Source organism: Melospiza georgiana, chromosome Z (genome assembly GCF_028018845.1).
Source record: "Melospiza georgiana isolate bMelGeo1 chromosome Z, bMelGeo1.pri, whole genome shotgun sequence".
NCBI classification, from domain to species: Eukaryota; Metazoa; Chordata; class Aves; order Passeriformes; family Passerellidae; genus Melospiza; species Melospiza georgiana.
The window spans coordinates 71,644,568-71,664,867 of NC_080465.1; the positions used below are offsets into that span (position 1 = coordinate 71,644,568).

A 20,300-nucleotide genomic window follows, 5' to 3' on the forward strand; every position below is an offset into this window, starting at 1 on the left:
TGCATTTAGTATTTGATATTAAAGGCACATATAGTTTGTGCAGGAGTTAATGTCTGTACCCCAAATGGGCTGAGTCCCAGCCTGGGCTCCCAGAGGTATGGAGGTGCTTGTGCCCTTTTGACTTTCATGGATGTGGTTTTAGGGAGACAAGAACATGGGAAATCTGGGCTGCAGCCTTGCTGCTGAAAGGCCGTGAATTGATTTAGGATCCATCTGTGATGTATTCAGTTACATTTCTGCATTCAAGCTCAGTAAAATAAAAAGGGTGAAGAGGATTGTGACTAAAAGGGCTCTGCATCTTTTTGACCTGGTAAGTTACATAAATTCTGCAGATATCCACTGCTGTGCTGGATTTCCTGCTACACTTTCCATGGATCCAGAACTCAGGTTACCTTCAGTACCTCTTGTCCCTGCTATTTAACAAGACCTTTTCCCTTGCAGACTACAGGAAACCTGCAGCAAAAGAAATGTTCAGCTCACATTTTTTTCTTTTTATAGCGTCACAGAAGAGGCTTCTCATAGCTCAGATTTTGCCCATCTGCTTTCTTAAAATGGTGCATGCAAGTACTCAGAATTACTTGTCTTGTGAAGTAAAGCAGTTCCTGGGTTGGCATCTGTCTCCAGTGCCTTCTACCCCATTTCAGCTGTGGTGGTGGATGCCTGGCAGCTCTGATGGGCAGCACTGCGGGCTGTGGGCATCCCACATCCAGAGGCCACAAAACTGGCAAGTGATTTCCCCTCCAATTATTTTGATTTGTGATTTTCAGAGCAGGAACTGACCGCAGGTTTTCAAGAAGGCACTTTGATTCTACCAGAAATCTACTGCCAATAGGCCCAGACTCCCACCAGTCTTTGAAGATTCCATTAGTCAAAATAATGCCTTTGGCTCCAGACAATCTTCATGCAAGAAAACACAGCAGTGCTGGTGCTACTGGTATCTCCTGCCTCCCAATGTGTTGAATTTTTGTGTCTCCATGGCTTTCTACAGTGATTGGGATCTGTAAAGCACAAAATTCTCCGGGGGGAATACAAATCTATACCTCTCTTTCAAAGTTAGTGGTGGGAAAGAATCAGTGGTTTGGTTTTTATTTAGTTTAGTTGTTTAGTATTTACTTACACATGGATTTACAAGGAAATAGTACTCTTGTATACTTGACTAGATGAGTCTTTAGTGAGGTTAGTGGAGCAGCTGGAAAAGCTGAGATAAGCCATATGCTGTTTCCTGTAGGTGTCTGTTTTTAACCTCGTTTTGTAGCAGCTTGAAGAATCCAGCAGGTGAGTCTGACCAAAATAAATACTTAGAAACTGTGTGTAGTAGCACTAAGCAGTGCTTTTTCTGAACAGTAACATTAAACTGAACAAATACAGAATTATTTTAAAAATGCTGCTATTACAGAATAGTCACTTGATGACTTGTTGTTGAGAGAAAAACTCATTTTTATGTGAATCTCTCTTTGAGGGGGCCAGGACTGCTTAGGTATAAATGGAAGAGATAAGAGGTGGGTTCTGCCTCTTTCTACCCTGCTTCTGCCCTCAGCTGGCTCTAAGGATAACAGGGCAGTGCATCAGCATTGCTGCAGATAATTGCTAGGGCTCCTCCAGGCAGAGAGTGTTGGAGGGGGATGCAGTCAGGTGCCCCACACAGCTCTGATTTCCGTGGAGTAACAGACTCCCACAGAAGTGAGAAGTGGGCTTGAATGTCCACCACGACTGTGAACATCAGTCTGTGTGAGTATTCTGGAGGAATGCGTCCAGGGGAGTCTAGGAAGGGCTGCATTGCCCAGGAAAAGGTTCCCTTTTGTAATACCATTGAAAATCTGAGCAGAGAGACAATGGGAACTTCACTCTCACTTTCACCCCCTCTGCATCAGCATTTGGGGTGGGGTAGTGGGTGGGGGGCTGTGTCTGTGTGTGGAGTAAAACTCTCACTGGAAATCTGAACAGCCTCCTACCCCTTCCTGTTCAGATGGAGTTGACCAAGAAGGAGCAAGCGAGCAGAAAGCTGGAGGTCTGAAATCTGCCTGAACATATGTTTGGATTTTACCCCATAAAAGCCAGTGGAGTGCAGTAATGGGTTTGCAAGGTAAGGGATGTGTGGAACACGACTGCACCTAATTAGGCACTTGCACCCCTAATCAATCAGAAAGAGACTTAATCCATGGAACAGAAAGCAGCTAACAGGCCCTAAGTTATGTCCAGGTGTTGGAAAGATAAATTACTTGTTGGCAGAATTGCCCTGTTAAGCTTCAGTGATCTCATACCTAGAGGGAGGTAAACAAAGTTAGGGAAGAAGGATAGTAGGTAGACACAAAGAATGCAGAACTTTAAAGCCACAAGGACATGCGGCAGAACTCCCAAGATAAGGAAGAAACTAATACTGCCAACTCAGCAACTGTGCTGAAACTGACTGCGAGTGGGTAAAAGGAATTCCAGCAGGGAGAAATCATGACAGAGTGACTCATAGCCCACCATGTCAAAAGAAGATGAAGAGTGAGGGTTGCAGACTAATGAGCATAAGACTAATGAGCATAAGAACTGAGAGAATCATTAATTGATAGAAGATAGAATACTGATTAATAAGAGAACAATGTCTTTTGTAGCCCATTAACATTATTGGCTATGTTTGCTAATGTTGAGGGATACATCTGGTGCAGGCAGCTGTGTTTGCAAGCTGAATTTGCAGCAGGCTGAGCTCTGGGTGGGAGACTGGGGAGAGACAGGAGGCCGTGAACTGCCAGCCCTGTGACTGATTAACAGAGGGCACAAAGCCCGGTGAAACCAGCCAGGGTGAGAGGGGAGACACAGCGGGGGCTGGCAACTGCAGACATTTTGGATAACAAAAGAGATGAACATGGGTGATGCCAGCTAGGTGAATAGACACAGAGAGGGTGGCATGTGCTGACAGGAGAGAAAGAGCTACACTTGCACCTGGGTAGACAGGGTGTAAAATTCCCTGAGGTTCCTTTTTGGGGATCCCTTCTCGGAAGCATCAGCATGAGCTGTTTCTGTGTAAGTGCACCGTGAATAAATGGCTTTATGATAAACAACTGCTCACTTTGAAAATTTAAAAAGGTTTATCAAACCTTAACAAAAATACAACAAGGGACTACAAAAGGAAAAATTTGCAGTGCTCAGAAGTGGCCTGGTGAACACCACACAGCTGGTTAATCTTCAGGATGGATGCTCAGTCTTTTACACACTGGGGGTTGCATCAGCCAGCCCTGGCCCCACCCAAAGTCTGTCAGTCAGCTCTTCTTTGCCATTTATCAGTGGAAATTGCTTTCTTGTCACTGGATTGGAGGTCAGGTGTTGACACGCCACACCCCCTAAGCACCAAACTTTTCCATTCCCAACTGCCCCATACAAGGGACACACGTGCAGCCTTCTTTATCCCTGTCCTAGACAACCCCAGCTGTCTGATGGCAACAGTACAGGAGGGAAAAGGGAACTGTGGGGAGAACAGAGGACATTTAAACTACAATAACATAACTATACATCACTAAAGCTTTTTCTAATATTCACACAATAGTATCATTTAATTGCCAGAGCCAATCATCTCATTATCCATCTATAACAGCTTTGTGGAACGAGATATCTGAGACTCCTTCATGGGAAACCTGGGGTGGAGCCAGCGAGGTATCCTGGTCTGACTGCGAGCGGAGTGTTTGGCTCTGGAGCCACCTGCTATGAAGGAGATTCAGTCCCACCTGTGAAAGTCTGGCACTGGGAGTGCGACTGCCAGAGAGGCTCAACAATGGCCAGACTGGGGAGTTTCCTTAATGCCAGAGTGTATAAATAGTAAAAAGTTTTGAGAGTTGGTGTGCTTGATTTGCAGAGCACCACTGAGCACCCAGGCTTGTGCGACTGGAATAAATAATCAGTGTTTCTCTTTGAGTGTGTAATTAGTTGCTTGTTGCACACCGGGAAACGAATCTGATTTTTTATGGACATCAAGCTAGCCAAACACATTTATTCTCCTAATAAACTGGCGTGGGACAGGTTCTGGAGGAGCTGGGGTATATCCAGGCTGCGACTGTGATCCGTCACTCTCCAGAGCTCACCAGAAAAGCTCCCACAAAAGTTGTCAGAGAGGCATGGGCTGCACCGAGCTGCACAGAGCTCACACCTCCTCTTCCTCCATGCTGCAACCCAGCCTGGGTGATCCCGGTCGGCTTGAATTGTGCAGATATTCGCAAGGGAACGCGGTGCCAGACACCCCCAGCCAAAGCATCTGCAGAGGAAACTCTGCCGGCCTGCCCCTCCCGGTCGCTGGACAGGGACACGAATTCTTCATGTGGCAGCAAGGGCAGGAATTTTAGAGACACTCTGAAAACCACACAGCCCCCCTTGGACAGTGCAGGGCTCCGCACAGGGGGACAATGCAGGGGACAATGCAGGGGACAATGCAGAAGCGGCACAACCAGGGGAGCACCTGCCCTCCCACCGCGACCTCCCTGCAGGCGCCTGGCTCTGGAATTCCTCACAGGTACGTGTGCACCAGCTCTGCAACATCTGTCCAGCTGTGCTCACATCCAGCTGTGGCCCCAACAACTGCTGAAGGCAGTGCTGCTTTGTTTGGGAGCTGCACCTTGAACAGCAAGAATCCAGACAATCTGCTTGCAGGAATGGGGCAGTGCAGACCTTTGTGCCTTGAGTTGTCGCTCCCCACAGTTTTCCAGCTGCCAGGGAGGCTCCGAGGGGAAGGAATGCCAGGTTGCTTTCTCAGGAATGTTTTGAGTTCTTTTATTTTTGTCTGGAAAATGCAGTTTAATCCAGCACCCCCCCTTGCTCCCCAGACTCTTTGGGGGATGACTCCTGGTGGGCAGTAGAGTGCTTACAGAGAAGCAAATGCATCCAAACATTTTTGGGCAGGGCTTCTGAATGTGCAGCGTGTGGGGACTGTTGCTGCTCCACGACAAGGAATGCAGGAAGAGTGCTGTGGGCCCGAGCCCAGCCATCACTAGGGAGCATTTCCCATACAGGCTCGGTGGTGTTTTGATGCAGGCACTGTCAGTCTCCTGAGGGTGCCAGCAGGGTGCCAGCTGCAGCATCCTCCCCGGGCAGGGTTAACAGCAGCACACCGTGAGTGTGCAGGGCCCAGCCAGGCAGGCGGGAGCAGACAGACGGACAGACGGACACCCGTGGGCTCCAGCCCTGAGCCCCTTGCAGGAGATGATGTCACTGAGATGTGCCTGTTTCCAATCTCCAGCTGCTGGTAGGAGGCCCCATTACCAACTGTCTGAGCATTTCAGGCTGTTGGAAAATGTGCAAAGAGGGCCAACACTGCGAATCTGGACAGATCAGCATGCGAGCAGGCTTTTAAAATAGACTGAAAGCCCAATGATTGCTTTAACCTGTGTTAAACTCATCAATTAAGAGTCTGTCAGGGCAGCCAAAGGTTTGGAAATACCTACAAATGCATTGCCCTAAAATGCCCTAGGAGCTAAGGGTGGTACCACAAAACAGACCCTCCCGAAGCCACCTGCAGGACTGGGGACTGGCATCAGCAGGGCTAAAAGCAAGCTGATTATTGCTGCTTGTGTAAAGGCAAAGAATGGTCATCAGAGGAGTCTTATGTTAGTGACAGTCCATGCAGTCTGCCACCACTGTGTCTGATGGCACAGAGGCTGTCATTTCTACAAGAAGACTTTTTGTCACACAGTGCCGAAGTCTGGCGAATCTAATTAGCAGTTGTTGGGCAAGGCACATCACTTTCTTGCCAGCAGCAGGCTTGACTCGTAGATCTGTTCTGTAGTTACAGAAATTTTAACTTGGGCTTCCTCAAATGAGTAGACACTAAATCACTGATTTTTATTCAGCTGCAATTTACCGCAGTAATTCTAAGACAGGGGTTTTAAGGAAATGACTGAGGAGAATGAATTTGTTACTGCCTGAGAAGAACACAGATAGAAAACCAAAACAAAATATGGTTCTAGTCTGTGCTTAGTGTCTCTGTTACTTATGTTCAAAAGGATTGTGAAGGATTCAAAGAGAGGAGGAGGCAGGGATGAAGAAAAGCATTTGAAACTTCATTTCTGTGAAATGCTCTGCTGAGAATTGGGGAGCAGCCATGAGCATGCACAGTGACCCACAGCTGCAGAATCAAGTGGTGTTATAGATGAAGGTTTCAAGGTACTCAAACTCTTGTGCTGTGCTTTGACATTAAATTCAGTACTTTTAGTATTCTCTGCGGCAGACCAATACCACAGTTAATAAATGATTTAGATCACTGGGAGTGAACTGTCCTAAAAGTCTCGTACCAATTTCTATTTGCTTGAAAAAGTTTGCTCTGTTACAGCTGTGCCTGTGGAATATGTGCTGGGGTACATCACATCTGCCTGTGCTACTGAAACCTCCACACCTAACCGGCCCAGAGCTTTCCCACACAGTTCCCAACAGGCACAGCTCTGGCTCCCAAGCAGCAGAATGAGGCCCTGACCCCCAGACATCCAAAGCCACAGGAGGCTGCCTGTGCTCCAGGACCTGCCCTGCACTGCCCACACCACCTGGGACAGTGATTCTCGCCTGCAGCACCTGGGTCTCTGCCACATTTGAGAACAGATTGCCTCTGCCTTCTGTGTCTGCCTCATGCTCAGATGAGGGCTGGCACTGGTGTGAAGACAGCCCAGGATGCTTTGGTGTGGCTGACCTAAGCAAGAGCCTTCCTGGGGAAGGTCAGACAGGTAAAGGGCACCTGGGTTCCAGTGCCATGAGTCAGCTCTCCTCCCATGTCCCATGTGGTACTCCAGCCTCTTGGCTTATCCCCCTGCACACTCCAGGCTGGTCCCCCACTCTGCCAGACCCCTCCAGAGGGCAGATTTGTGGTGTAAACACAATGTACCTGCTGCAGCAGTGGTTTATGTAGCTCTGAATCACCCAGCACTGAAATCACACCCCACCCACCCCTTCCCCCCCAGCCAGCTATTCTTGGGCAAACTCACAAAACATGAAAGTGGGCTTTAACAGTTCCATATAGTGAAATGGCATTTGCCAAGGGATTTCTTGCCAGCTTCTCCACTGGCCCTTTATTGGCTGCTTCTCCTGGGGCCCTGTGTGTGGTTTGCTGCAGCATAGAGCACCATGGTCTTCCCTGGGCTTTTGCTGTCTTGTGCTGACACACAGCACATCACATCACCATGGAGCTGCCCTGAGGAGAGGTGGGGAGGCAATCAGGATGTCATTCTGCCATCCCTGAGCCCCTGCTCAGCCAGCAAGGGGCAAGATTGGCTCTGCCTGTGCTTCTACGCAAGAGGCTCCAGCAGGAATTCTGCTATGCAACGTGCCCAGGAACCCAGACTCATCTCAGAGGATAATGACCCCTGTGCTCAGGTGTTGGTTATGCTACGCCATGTGCTGCTGCAGCCAAAAGATCTGTCCAGCAAGGACACAAGGCACACTGCAAAAAGTTATCCTCTGACTATTGCTGGAATCTTCTGTGTTTTCACCCTCCACTATCTTCTCATGTCAATTTGTGCTGGCAAAAGAAGGGCCCCGTGAGAGCCAGATGATAAATAACCAGGGCAACACCTGCTTACAGGAACTTGTCCTTAGTTTGCACAGCAAGAGAAATGGACAAATAGAAAAAAAAAAAAAGCAAAAGGTGATAATGCAGATTTAGGATGTTGTCTACTCCCAAATTCCATCTAAAGCCTGCTACCATCATTTGTCACCATTCCCTACTGACAGGACATAGTGCAGTGAGTTTGGCAAGAGGAGTTTATTCCCAGTACTCATGCACTTAGTGGAGAGAGGGAAAGGAATCTGCTACAAAAATGCTGCCCATGCTGTTTGGACTGACCATGCAGGAGGCCAGAAACAGATGTGGATGTTTCAGAGTAGCAGCTTAGGCAGATGCACCCACAGGCCCAGACTCTGCATGTCAGCTTGCCCATCTTCAAAGGGAACCCAGTGCTGGGCAGCTTGCAGAAATTTGCTACAAGAGGCTAAAGAGCCCTGGGATGAGATCACAAGAGATGCAATTCCTTCAGGCAAGATCAGTCACTGATAGAACAGTTTCTCAAATAAAACTGAGAAGAGATGATAAAAGGCAGTGGGGCTGACTGTGTAACTAAGTTTAAAAAGCAGACATATCCATATGCACATACACTCAGATATATTCCCATTGCAGTTCTGTGTGTGAAGTGCCAAGTGACAGAGAACCACCAGTTTTGAAGAGCTGTGGGACATCACTGATGAGTGCAACAGCTCTAAGGTATTTTAAACTTTGCTGGAATAAATCCAGTGGCAAATGGGAAACCTGTATTACCTCTAGCAGGATGTCCATGTGAGAAATGGCTACAAACTTATCCAAGAGATAGAAGGCATTATCTGCAAAACTCACTGCGTGGCGTTTGGACTGGGTTTATTTCACACAACAGATCAAGATAGTGAATAGTGAAGATTCAGTTTCAAGGGAGGAAAACCTGGCTCTTGTGTCATCCATTTAAACAGGAGATATAGAACACATCTGTACTATGTTAGAACAGTGTAGTGAGATTTCCATCAATACAAAAAGTAAATGAAGACAAAAATGAAAAAAAAAGGAAATACTTTATTTGCTGCATGAGGAAACTTCTTGTAAATTACATATAAAGAAACTTGTTATGCTGTAGTATATAATTTCCAATATTCCACAAAGATAATTGTAATAAATATACAAACCAAACCAAAGTATAAGACTAAATCCATCAAGCAACCTACAAAATGGTTCATCAAGTTTTATACTTGCAGCATTAGCATGCTTAAAATTTTGTTCTTTTTGAAGTAATGCAGCAAAATTTTTTTCACATTTCTTTGGAGCATTTTCAAAGCTGTCTAACTATAAAATACTGTTCAAAATTAGACGGCATTAGTTAAACCACTCAAGAAAAGTAACACCAAGGTCTAACTGATGCAAAGGTGGTGGTTTTCTTTTTGTTTTTAAAATCCATTTAGCTTTGCCAGAGTTAGGAATTATCTGATATAAGTGCACTATGAGTTCAGTCAGCCTGAGGCACTGCTGACTCCTGTCATATTATGACTCTATATAAACTTCATAGATTATATAGCTCTGAAAGATTTCTCTATTAATAGAGACATATCCCCATAGAATAAAAAAAACACAATACCATATTGAAGCCGCAAGCTTGTTAAAATGGTTGTACCCTCAAGTGCAGTGTGTGCTTAAAATATTTTTCCATAGTTTCATTCTATTCCACATCAGGCATTTTTATTTGACTTTAAATGTAGAAGTGCTGATAAAGGCTTTATTGATGCCCATAGCCTCTAGAAACAACATACAGAATTTTTTGACACCTCTTGCTGTTGTCTACCTATAATTCCTAAATTTTTTTGGAACAGCAGGCTGAATTTTACATGTAACTGCTCTGGACCACACTGACAGACAGGTCTATTAATCCATACAAATTTCTTACAAACTGAAAACACTTCACTATGCTTCACTATTACTGAGTATTTGGGGGTATAAAAAGAAACTCTCTAAGACACAATTACCTAAAAATATTTGTTAATAAGCTTAATGCAAATATTATGTAGAAAAAATGGTTTCGTTACAAAAAAATTCATTAGAGGGCCAGTAAAAATATACCGCAGAGAAGATCTTTACAAAAGTGAGGTTAGGAAGTATGAGGCATTGACATTCACTGTAAACATCCTGTGTTCACTAGAATCCCTTGTCTAAAAGTATATGACCTGGTTTTGTTCCTGAGCTTCATGGCCAACGCTTGCATAGACAGCTAAACCTATCACAAAGGGCTGTTTGTATGTGACTTCAATAAACTAATGCTTTTTACCTTTTGAAATAGTTTCATTCCACTACCAGGTAGTTAAGGAAACTATGAAGCATGGTATGGGTTTTGTGTACTCAGTGCATTGGGTGAACTGGGGCAGCCACATTTTAGTGTGTTAATCTTAAATAACATTGCACCAGGAAGTGTAGCTGTTCGAGGTTCTGGCTCAGCATAAATATCTACTTCTGCTCACTGCTGCAAGGTTCACTTCTGCTCTGCCAAAGGCTGCATGTGGCAAAATGTCAGCAACCTGAGTGCTGCAGCACCAAACACACCCAGTAACGAGATGCAGCTTATAATCAGTGCAGAAGACCTCACAGGGAATTTCACCTTTACCCAGGCAACACCAGTGCTTTCCTCCAGGTTAGCCTGCTGCTGGTGGAGGAAGCTGGAAAAGTACTCACAGGGTAAACACAACATGGAGTGGCCTATGTAAAAAGTCTGAAGAACATACTTGCATTTTGGGTATAAAAAGCAGGCATGTGTTTAGCTACTGCACATGGAAATGCACATGGAAGTGGTACAGACAGACAAATATATCCCCCTCACAAATAGCACAGTAACACAAAAGCAGCAAATTGCCAATTTGAAATCTTATGTTAAGGCAAATCTAGATAAAAGAACCATAACAGGGTTAATAAAAATAGGGAGTTCTCCTTGGCTTTTTTGTTTACTTTTTCTGTGATTGGCTTTTACACATTGATAAAATTTGTTTAAGCACTTTCTGGACATCTTCATCCATTTGACCCTAGACAAAGGGAGAGAGAAAAAAAGATGATTGAATGAATGCAGCTCCAGTCTTTAAGAAGATTGACAAACTATTTTTCAGGTATATTAATTAGATCCATTTCCCAAGTGGAAGCAGTGTTAAAATTGCTCTTGAACTGTCATACCTTATGGGAGGGATGTTTTCTAAGTGAAAACATGCAAAATTCTTACTAGATCTGCAGAAGAAACATTTTCAGTTAATACACTAACACTGATTGACTGACAACATGCAACCGTACCTGCACAGCATAGAGAAGGTGCATCCTGTAAACTGAGACAATTTCCTGGTGTTGTTTCTTCGTTTCCTAAAAAACAGTTAAACAGAAAGGCATAGAGCATTCAGAACTATTGAACTCAGAACTCCCCAAGTAGATTCTGACTGGGGACAACTCAAGCCATAGTCTTATTAATGCACTGAAAACCAGTGTTGTGCCACCAGGCACTCAAAATTTGCTTGGAAGCTGGAAAATGCTGTAGTTCTATCTATCCCAGTAAAAGAGCTGGTGATATCGTGAGTTTTAACAGGCACTGAGCTGCAAAGGTGTGGAATGAGCACATACTGTATTTCCAAGTTTACCAGAAACCAGAACTGAGGAAAGACTACAGTACTCTGACAAATCAATTCTGAACCGCAACTCAGCTCTTCCCTGAAAGCAGTGGCCCTGATGCCTCAGGATTTTAGCTTTTATATTTTTCAAATCCTGTACTGCTTTATGGTGTAACTCTACAAGTCCATAGCCTGTCAGCTACTGTTCTCCCATTTCATTCAGACAAAACAATTCCTCTCTAGGCTGGTAGCTAGAGAGGAATTGTTTGGATATATTTGGATACATATATTTGGAAATATTTGGATATATATATATATATATATATATGGACACCCTACTGCCCCAGGCCCCAGAAAGTATAAACAGAAGTGAACTGGGGGGAGAGGCAAACTGGGGGTGTATGATTTCATTACCTGAAGTTGTAATTGGAGTATTAATGCCTGATACATAAATAGACCAAACTTAGAATTGTCTGAAAACCTTGTGACTATCTTCCATCTTGGATATAGCCCCTGTAGGGAGGCTTTGTCCACCCTTAATGTACCTGAAGGCCCTTCATTAAATATATCTGCTTTTATTCTCTTAATTCTGTCTGGCCTCTGTTTCTAGGTGAGCCTGAAAAAGGCATCAACCCCTCTGTTGGAGCTGATGCCTTCCCAGATGAAAGGAGGTGCTTAACCTGCAGGGCCCTGACCTAATGAACGCCACCCAACCCTTTTCAATGACCACAGGCTGCCACAACCCAGAAGCCACCTTTCCAAAGATACATTAAACTGTTAGGAAAGCTAACCCACAGGAAGGAAAGAGTGTTTCTGTCCTGTTTTAAATGTTACCTGCTTTCCCAATGTGCTGTATACCTTTGCACTTTTACACTACTTTGCTGATCCTAATTATTGGGAGATGAAGAGTCCTTTCACACATGGAGGACTGGAACAAGGAAGTCTGGCCCTTCACACTGACAGCGTGCTCTGCCTACTATTTCTCCTGCCTGCAAGGGAGTTCTTCTGGCATCCTGAGCCCTCTTTTTTTCTGCTGGGAAAGGTAGGAAGCAGACACCACTGAGCATGTCAGTCTGGGAATTCTCCTCTCAGAGGCACTCCAGAGCCCTCAACAAAGGCCTCCAGTGGACAATACCTTCTTTTCATCCTCAACAGTGGATAAAGTACTCTCCTCTGGGCAGGCAAGCTCTAGGAAATATCAATTATGACTCAATCCAGTTTAGAAGACTGGACCTTTTACACACAAACAACAAAATTAAAAATATATATCTCTAAGGCATTCAGAATTTCAGAGAATGAACTGTGCTCCCCATAAAAAGATGCATTTGCTTGACATGAAACCTCATACTTTCTTCCAAAAAGCTTAAAACCCCAAAACAACTTCAGCTGACGAATGTTCTTGAAAACCTTCTGCAAACTGATCATACTTTTCCACAAATTAAGGTCTGAGCAGCAAGTTTGGTCACTCCATTTTACTAAAAAAAATCTGTTTCTCAACTGGTCTGAGAAAAGTATGTGGAAAACCAGCTTTATTTAGTTATGCTCTTTCTAAAGTGCTATTCATGACTTGCAAATTCTCACAAGTTTCAGAGAAACAGAAATTACAGATTTTTTGGATGAAGATTCTTTTCCACGTACTCACTGACTGTACTCTATTTTAAATAAGGCAGAGTGAAGAACAGTACAGGTTTCTTTGGAGAACTGGGACTAATGTTAGGTTTACAAACTGTCACACTTACAGTCAGTTGGTTTTGCAACTGCTTCACTTGTTGCTGTAACACCTCCAGCTGCTGGCTTTGTCTTTTGGGGGCACTGGTTGAGTAGGAGAGCTGAGAAAGGCTGTTCAATGCTTCTTTTAATTTGCTAATTTCCTTGGACATTTCATTGATCTAGGGAGGCAAAACAGAGGTTTTCATCAAAGATGCCATGCATACTGTATTCCTGTGCGTCTTATCTTTGAGTTATTTGTGACTTAAATCTAAGAAGAGGGGAAAACCAAATTGTAAATAAACTCTATGGACAAACAGAGATGTCACGTAAGCAAAGGGTTACAATGCTCCTCGATTCCCCATCCTAGTCCAGTCTATTCAAATTGCACTCCTTGTTCTGAACATCAGCAATATTTAACAAGAAGGGCTGCATTTACCACCTTTACAAATTCTGCTGCTGAACAAAACACAGGCCAGCTATTCACAGCTACCAAAATGCACAGCTCTGGATGAAGGAATTTGTAGTGATGGATATGGTAGCTGCAGAGGAAAATTGGTCAAATCATGCTGTGGTTGAGATAATGTTGTAACATGTAGTAACACTGAATTTTTGCTCCTTCCTGATACTTTGTTGTCTTGTCTCCACTGAATATCTTCCTGCCGTAAATCTCACTTTGACTTCAGCTGCCTGAATAGTGCAAACCCAACCTAAGCAGAACTTAAAAGAGGTAAATTGAAAGATTGTGTCTATCTCCACAGGGGAGGGAAACCAACTGCAAAGCCAAACATAGAGAAAATCCTTTTGCCTGCAATACCTGGATTTTCAGAGGGGGAAATGCACTCAGAAGGGACCTGAACCAACATTGTTGGGGCACTCATGCACCAGTAAACACGCTTTGCACTCTGAACTCACACCACCCCTCCACTGTACTGAATCACTGACCTTTTTGTCTTTATCTTCTTCTAGTTTTGATGAGTTTTTCATTTCAGTAAGTGCTTCTTGAACTTGGTGGTACTTGTGCTGAAGATCAGTCACCTCCCGTTCCTTTGCTTCAAGCAGAGTATGCATACCTTCTTTTGCTTCTTTCAAGTGCAAAATTTCATTTCTCAGTTTCATGGCATCTAAGGATATATTTTCCTTCTCTCGGATTACATCCTTCAGTTTGGATGACAAAACACTAACTTCACCCTCTAGTGAGGACTGGAGTTTTTCAAATGTGGCCTTGGGTACCATGGCTTCATTAATTGCAGCTCTTTCTTCCAGTAACTCCTTTTCCAAGTTTCTTAATTCGCTTTCCTTGTTGCTAAGTAGTCGTTTGAGCTCATTTATTTCTTCCTCCATCTCCTTTATGGTATTTCTGAGTGCATTGATTACCTGACGGTGTTCAGTAATTGGCAAAGAGTTTTGCTTCTGAATGTCTAATAGTTGCTTGAGTTCTTCTGATTCATCTAATACTTTTGTGTACTGGGATTTCATTTCTGATAACTCATTTTCTGCTTTGTATCTCAAAGAATTTGTTACCTCCATCAGTTTCTCATGTTCATCTCTAGGAATGTAGTCTGAAGCTATATCATCTAGAGGCTTTTTCTTCCTATAGTCTTCAAGCTCTGTTTGTGCTTCCTTGTACAACTGAGACAATTCACTAAGTTGCCTGTTGAGATCATCTATCGTTCTGAGCATCACATCTTTCCTTTCTCCAGCTTCAGCACTAGATTCCAACTGCATCTGATTTGTCAGCTTGTCCTGTAGCCTTTTAATTTCCTCTTGCCCTTCCTTGTACCTCTCAATCAGCAATGCTTTCTCTTGATTAATGCTATCAATAACTGAACAATATGAATTCTTCATTTCCTCACACTCTTCCACAGACAATTTGCCTGCCACCTTCTGCTCTCTCTCTTCAAACTTCTTCTGTAGCTCTCTCACTTTTTCTTTTTGTCTTTCGCTTTCCTCCAATGCTTTCTTCAATTCTTGCTTAAGTGCTTCAACTTCTCCATATGTAACCTTCAACATACTCAGATCAGAACTGGTTTCTTCACTTTCAGAGGAAACAAGACCTGTCTTCTTTTGCCTTTGTATATTCAAAATCTCTTTCACAGCTTCCTCATGCCTGTTTTGAGTTTCTTCGAACTTCAAATTAAGATCAGAACCATTTTCTGAAATGTCTGGGCTATTTAAATGATCTGCTTCTGGGACTCTATACTGGACTTGAGTTTCCACATGCTTTCTTTTGGCTTCAGAATTCTCTAATTTTCTCTGCACATCCTTTAAGTCTTCCTGGAGGTACTTTATTTTTACTTCTCTGGGGCTTGTCAACTTTTCTTGGATTTGAGTGGCATTTAATGTAGGTTTCAGCTCCTGCACCAAGAACTCATTTTGTCTCTCTGCTGCTTGCTGAAACTGTGTTTGGGATGAATAAGATTCTACAGTTGAATCCCCTTCTTTAGGTGTTCTTTCCTGTCCAAAAAAACCCACCAACAATTGCACAATGAAACCAAGTACACGATTCTAATTGTTTTAGAATAGAGTAAGCAAGGAAGTATTGCCACATCCTATAGAGACAGATGATGAAAGAGCCATGGAAGAAACTTCTAGAAAAGTTCAAAACTCAGCTGCTCCCACTTAGTCATCTACAGCGAGAGAAGGCAGTAAGTGCCAAGCTCCTCTGAAAGTCTGGGCTGAGCTCCATAAGCTAATAATCAAAGCTATGCAAATTAAAATTCTTCTAGGACAACTGTTAACAACATATTTTAGAATGTAGTTATCAAAATAAACAAAGTTATTCAGTAATTTATGGGAAAAGAGAGAAGATCAAAACACTGATTTAATCCTTTGGGGCAGAGTGCTTCCATGATCTTACCAACAAGCTCATTAAAAGATCTTTACAGTACAACTCTTTAAAACAGTAAGCAGCTCTTTGTTCTGCCTAGCAGATTAAGAGAACATCAGAACAGCACAAAAATATGACACCTGTAATTTGTCCTGCAGCTCCTTATTGTGCAATGTTAAAGAGGCAATTTTTGCTTGCATCAACAAAAGTAGATCTTGTTGGTCAGCTTCAGAACTCAGATCCAATAAACTATCAGCACCTTCAGAAGGAAAAAAAAAGATTCAAAAGGTTTAAAAAAGCTGAAATGCTATTTAGTTAGCTATTCCAACGTTTAAACAGCTTGTTCCCATGACCACTAAATTCAATGAGCAAGCAAACCGTTCCTACAAACTCCCCAAGAGCGTGTTAGGTTAATGCAATAGAAGCAGGATGTTTTGGTGGGGAGCTGCCTGTGGAATTACAAAACATCACTCTCAATACTTAGTGTGTCTCATGTTCTAAGTAGAAAGATACAGAGGTTTTCAGCATTTCATGCCACCTGAAATACCTAATGAGATAAAGATTAATTATGTACCTGTTGTGCTGTCACTCAGTCTGTCTTTATTATCCTTGTGAAAGGAGCTGAATTCCTCCTGCTAAGACATCAAAAGAAAACATTTTCACAGAAAGCAGATGTAAAGCTGGACAATTCAGCAAAAAGAATTATAGACAGTATAGATTCTGCTGGATAAAGCCTGTCCAAGTGGATGTATTTTATTTCTGAGGTCTTGTTTAATTGTAGCATGTGTCCAGTAATTCAAGGTATGCTAAAAGTTCCATTTAAGTTCCATTGCGCAATTCCCATTAAATACTAATGAAACACTTGTTAAGTATTTTATTTTATCTTGTAAATAGTTTGGAAGACTACAAACCTTGTGATAAGTAACAGCAACATAATGACATGTGCTTAAAGAAATCTTCAGCAACACAAGGTAAAGATCAGACAGAACATACTCAACTTTCTCACTGACTTCTTTTGGTAAAATGGTCTCTTTTCGCACTGCCCAATTTAATGCACTTTGCTGCTATTAGAAATTGAACTCTTGGAACATTAATGCCTTCATAACCATACTTCTAAACACTAACTCACCTATGACTATTTATGTGTACATATTTTTCACACATTAAAGTAATCTTTAGGCTTGTTTTATGAATTGCATTTAAATAGATTTGGATTCGCTTTTGTTCCTAAAATTCAGCTAATTAAACAGGAGACTCTGCAGTCACCAAAATAGAACATCAAGCAAAACAGATCCTGTACTTTCCTTCCCATAGCTCATAAGAATGGAACACTGATACCTTGCACACTTGATCAGCAAAGAAAGCCTGTCCTTTTCCAGTCATGGGAGTTGAAGTTGATGAGAGTGGAGAGGATAAATCATTAACCTGTAAAAAATAAATAGGTATGTATACATACATTCACTTATAGGTACCTCCCTAACATGTGCCCATATATATATTTATGTATATATGTGCATATCTATATATATATACACACACACATATATACCTGTATCTATCTATCTATCTATATATCTATCTATATATATATATATACATACATACATACACATGCTTTAAAGAGTACTTTTACCTGCACTAATATAAGTTACAATCCTAGATTACTTTCAGAGAACAGACCTAATTATTTAGTGCCCTTCTGAATCATTATTACATAAGAAGTGTAGCTGTTACACAGGTTACATTCTGGTTTAAGACTAACCCTAAGACTAACCCTATTAAATAGACTTATATAGTACCAAAATGCAGTTAAGTATTTTATTTTGATACGCTTATACGCCCACAATAATATATATCCATATATATGTATAACTAAAATATAAAGAACTCATCATTTACTTATTGAAATCAGCAAAAGAACAACAACTCTATTTGGAAGAAGCAATTGTACAGTAAAATTTGTACAGTTGTATCTTGGACCATGCTGTATTTTAAGCAATTTTGCTTAGTTAATCTAAGCAACATGAGCTTTCATGGTGTCATCCTAATGTAAGGAAAAGCACTCATGGTAAGAAAGGCACATAAAATAACAGTGACAGAGAAAATCCTGCCCTCATAACTCTAATAATGTTCAAAATGCTTTATATCCCCTAAAAGCATCTCAAAATTAGTCTTTTCTTTACCTGAATAGGACTGATAGGAGGAGGTGGGGCTTTGCGTTTTTTTGGAGTTCCACTTCTTTCTGAACTTAATTTAGAGCCTTGATCATGCTGAAAGTTTCACCAGCCAGAAAAGGTAGTTTTGTTAGTTTGGTTAGTAAAGTCTGAGCAAGTTGTTTAATAAAAAAATATAAAAAATAAATCCCACATTAATATCAACTTTAGCAGCTCATGCAGTGCCTTTTTCCCCCTGGGTAAAGACCACATCTCTACTAACACAAAGATATTAAACATGCCTGACAATAAGAATCTGCTCCCTTGTAAACCATGCTTCAGTGAAAACAAACAAGATTTAGTGAAAAAGCAGAAGCTGACAATAGGTTTAGCACCAGTGACCTTAAAACACTTCCATTCACACACAGCCCAGTCATGCCATTCTTCACAGCTACCATTTTTCCTCTCCACCAGCTTCTGCCTGAGCCCCCAAAAAACCCACCTCTGCACTCAGAGAAGGAATGACCAATGCACTGCACCCTTGTCTACTTCCCAGCCACCAGCAGGTCTACAAGGTCTACTTGCACTCCGAGATATGACACTGAACGAAATATGTAAGAAACTAATTTAATTGTCTAAATCTGCTGTGATTGTCACAGGAAGGGGGTCTCCAGCAAAACCAGGGATAACCTTTAATTTTATGTTTTAGAAAGAGAGAATTTCTCTAGGTCTCTTTTCCGCAATTCAAAGAGCCAAGCTCCTGCCCTACACATGAGGAAATCAGGAATCATCCCAGCACACGTGCACATACACACTGCTCCTCCTTTCCTCCCCTCACCAAGGGTCCTGGCTGCTGTTACACAGAGAAGCCAAGTCTAAAAGTAGTGTTCCTGAAACACATTTCTTACCTAAGCAAGAAAAACCTTTTCCATTACATGGTAGTCATGGCAACCCATCTCACAATGACACTTACTAGTGCTTCCCTTACTGCTTTTTGTTATGTTACAAGTCTAGAGAGTCAGAGTATTTTCAAAACCAAAAGGACAAATACCTGCTTCACTTTTGTTGGAGACTTTGCCTCTGTGGAGCAGAAAAGAAGTGAAATAAAGAGAAGTTATTAAAGGAAGAATTACTTTCTACTTTTGACCCAGCTCTCTGCTCTGCTTCCCATACCATAGATAAATGGTTTGGTTTTTGAATTCCTGTCTGACACCTGAAAAGTACAATTTGCAAATTCCATTTCAATCACATTCTCTCTCTCCTACTGTCTGGTTTCATTTTGAGACAAAATCTGAAGAATCATGACAATTCTTATTCTGGTCTTGCACCATTCTTATGCATTAAATTTCCTACTTCAGAAATCCATTGTAGTTTGACCATAAAATGCTCTGCCTGCTTTCTTCTCCAACCCCTCTACTGAGGGGTTCTATGTACAAAAGAGAGTCCATTCCAAATTGTGTGCAGAATTTCATGATGCTGCTACATCAACTTGTCTTTCTCCAAAACACCTCTTTTTGGCCTGCTCAGGGTTTTATCCCATGCTAAATATTACCATCAACAGCAAAGAGTTTTTAGGAAGTCTCAGCCAGATAGCCAAATGACTTTTGCAGCATTTCAGGCTACACTTTTAAGTAAATTTGCTCAGTGCTAAATCAAGAAGTGACAAAGGGCAGGTCAGCCTCTCTCACATACCCACGTCCTGCGATATCTTTGACGACAGGAGATTCTGGATCCCTGTATTCTCAGAGAGCTTGGCGTAATGCAGAGCATTCTGTCCAAAGACATCTACTAAACTGACATCTGCACCTCTCCTAAGGAAAGCTTCCACCATGTTAAGGCTACTAGCTTCACAAGCCATCATCAAAGCAGTTCTGAACAAGAGAAGAAAAAAAACAAAACACAAACAGCAAGTGTCAAGGCATTCTCTTTAGCAGCTCATTACTTCAGGGAAAAAAAATACTGTGACTGTTATTGTGCAGTAAAGTCCAAAATTCCATCAGCATGTTTATTGGTACATAAATGTGGCTTCTCTTTCTCCTTGCCTCCTCTTCCTCATACACTCCAGCTGCAAATACAGGTCTGCAAACATTTCTAAATATGGCTTCCTGAGGCTGAGAGGAGAGCCATAGATAGAAATGACTGCAGGGTAAAGTCAGAAAAACAAACCTCACTGCTACACTCTGATTGCAGTGGTGGTACAACAAGAAAACCTTTATTTCTTTCCACATGTTGTGCTCTCCTCCACATGTTGAGTTCGAGACAAAACAAACAGATTTCAATCAAAAAGGCAATTAAATCTAAAAGACCTTCAGTGAGTCCAAGAGATGAGTTTGACCTCAAACCCTGTGCTACTGTCAGCCTAAAAAAGAGAAAGAAAGGATTTCATGACAGCACAAACAATTCCCTTTCCTACACAGGGCAGCTGCACAGAGATAGCTCCTAGAGTAAGCATAGCATACAGAAGGAATCTTTTCCTAACATGTATCTGCTTTTCTCAATTGTTTGAA

The 20,300-nt window shown here is 42.2% G+C and overlaps 1 protein-coding gene across 1 annotated transcript in view; it reads right to left on the reverse strand.

Moving 5' to 3' along the window:
- Positions 1-8,531: 8,531 nt before the first annotated feature.
- RAI14 (retinoic acid induced 14) overlaps positions 8,532-20,300 on the reverse strand; it is an 84,993-nt gene continuing 73,224 nt past the window's right edge. The window contains exons 9-18 of the mRNA XM_058043870.1: positions 19,486-19,664; positions 18,845-18,873; positions 17,824-17,910; positions 16,979-17,065; positions 16,215-16,275; positions 15,781-15,899; positions 13,756-15,267; positions 12,843-12,992; positions 10,796-10,861; positions 8,532-10,536 (exon numbers count right to left, since the gene is read on the reverse strand). Of these exons, the coding sequence (XP_057899853.1) occupies positions 10,459-10,536; positions 10,796-10,861; positions 12,843-12,992; positions 13,756-15,267; positions 15,781-15,899; positions 16,215-16,275; positions 16,979-17,065; positions 17,824-17,910; positions 18,845-18,873; positions 19,486-19,664 (2,368 nt within the window). The 3' untranslated portion in view covers positions 8,532-10,458. The remainder of the gene's footprint in view (positions 10,537-10,795; positions 10,862-12,842; positions 12,993-13,755; positions 15,268-15,780; positions 15,900-16,214; positions 16,276-16,978; positions 17,066-17,823; positions 17,911-18,844; positions 18,874-19,485; positions 19,665-20,300) is intronic.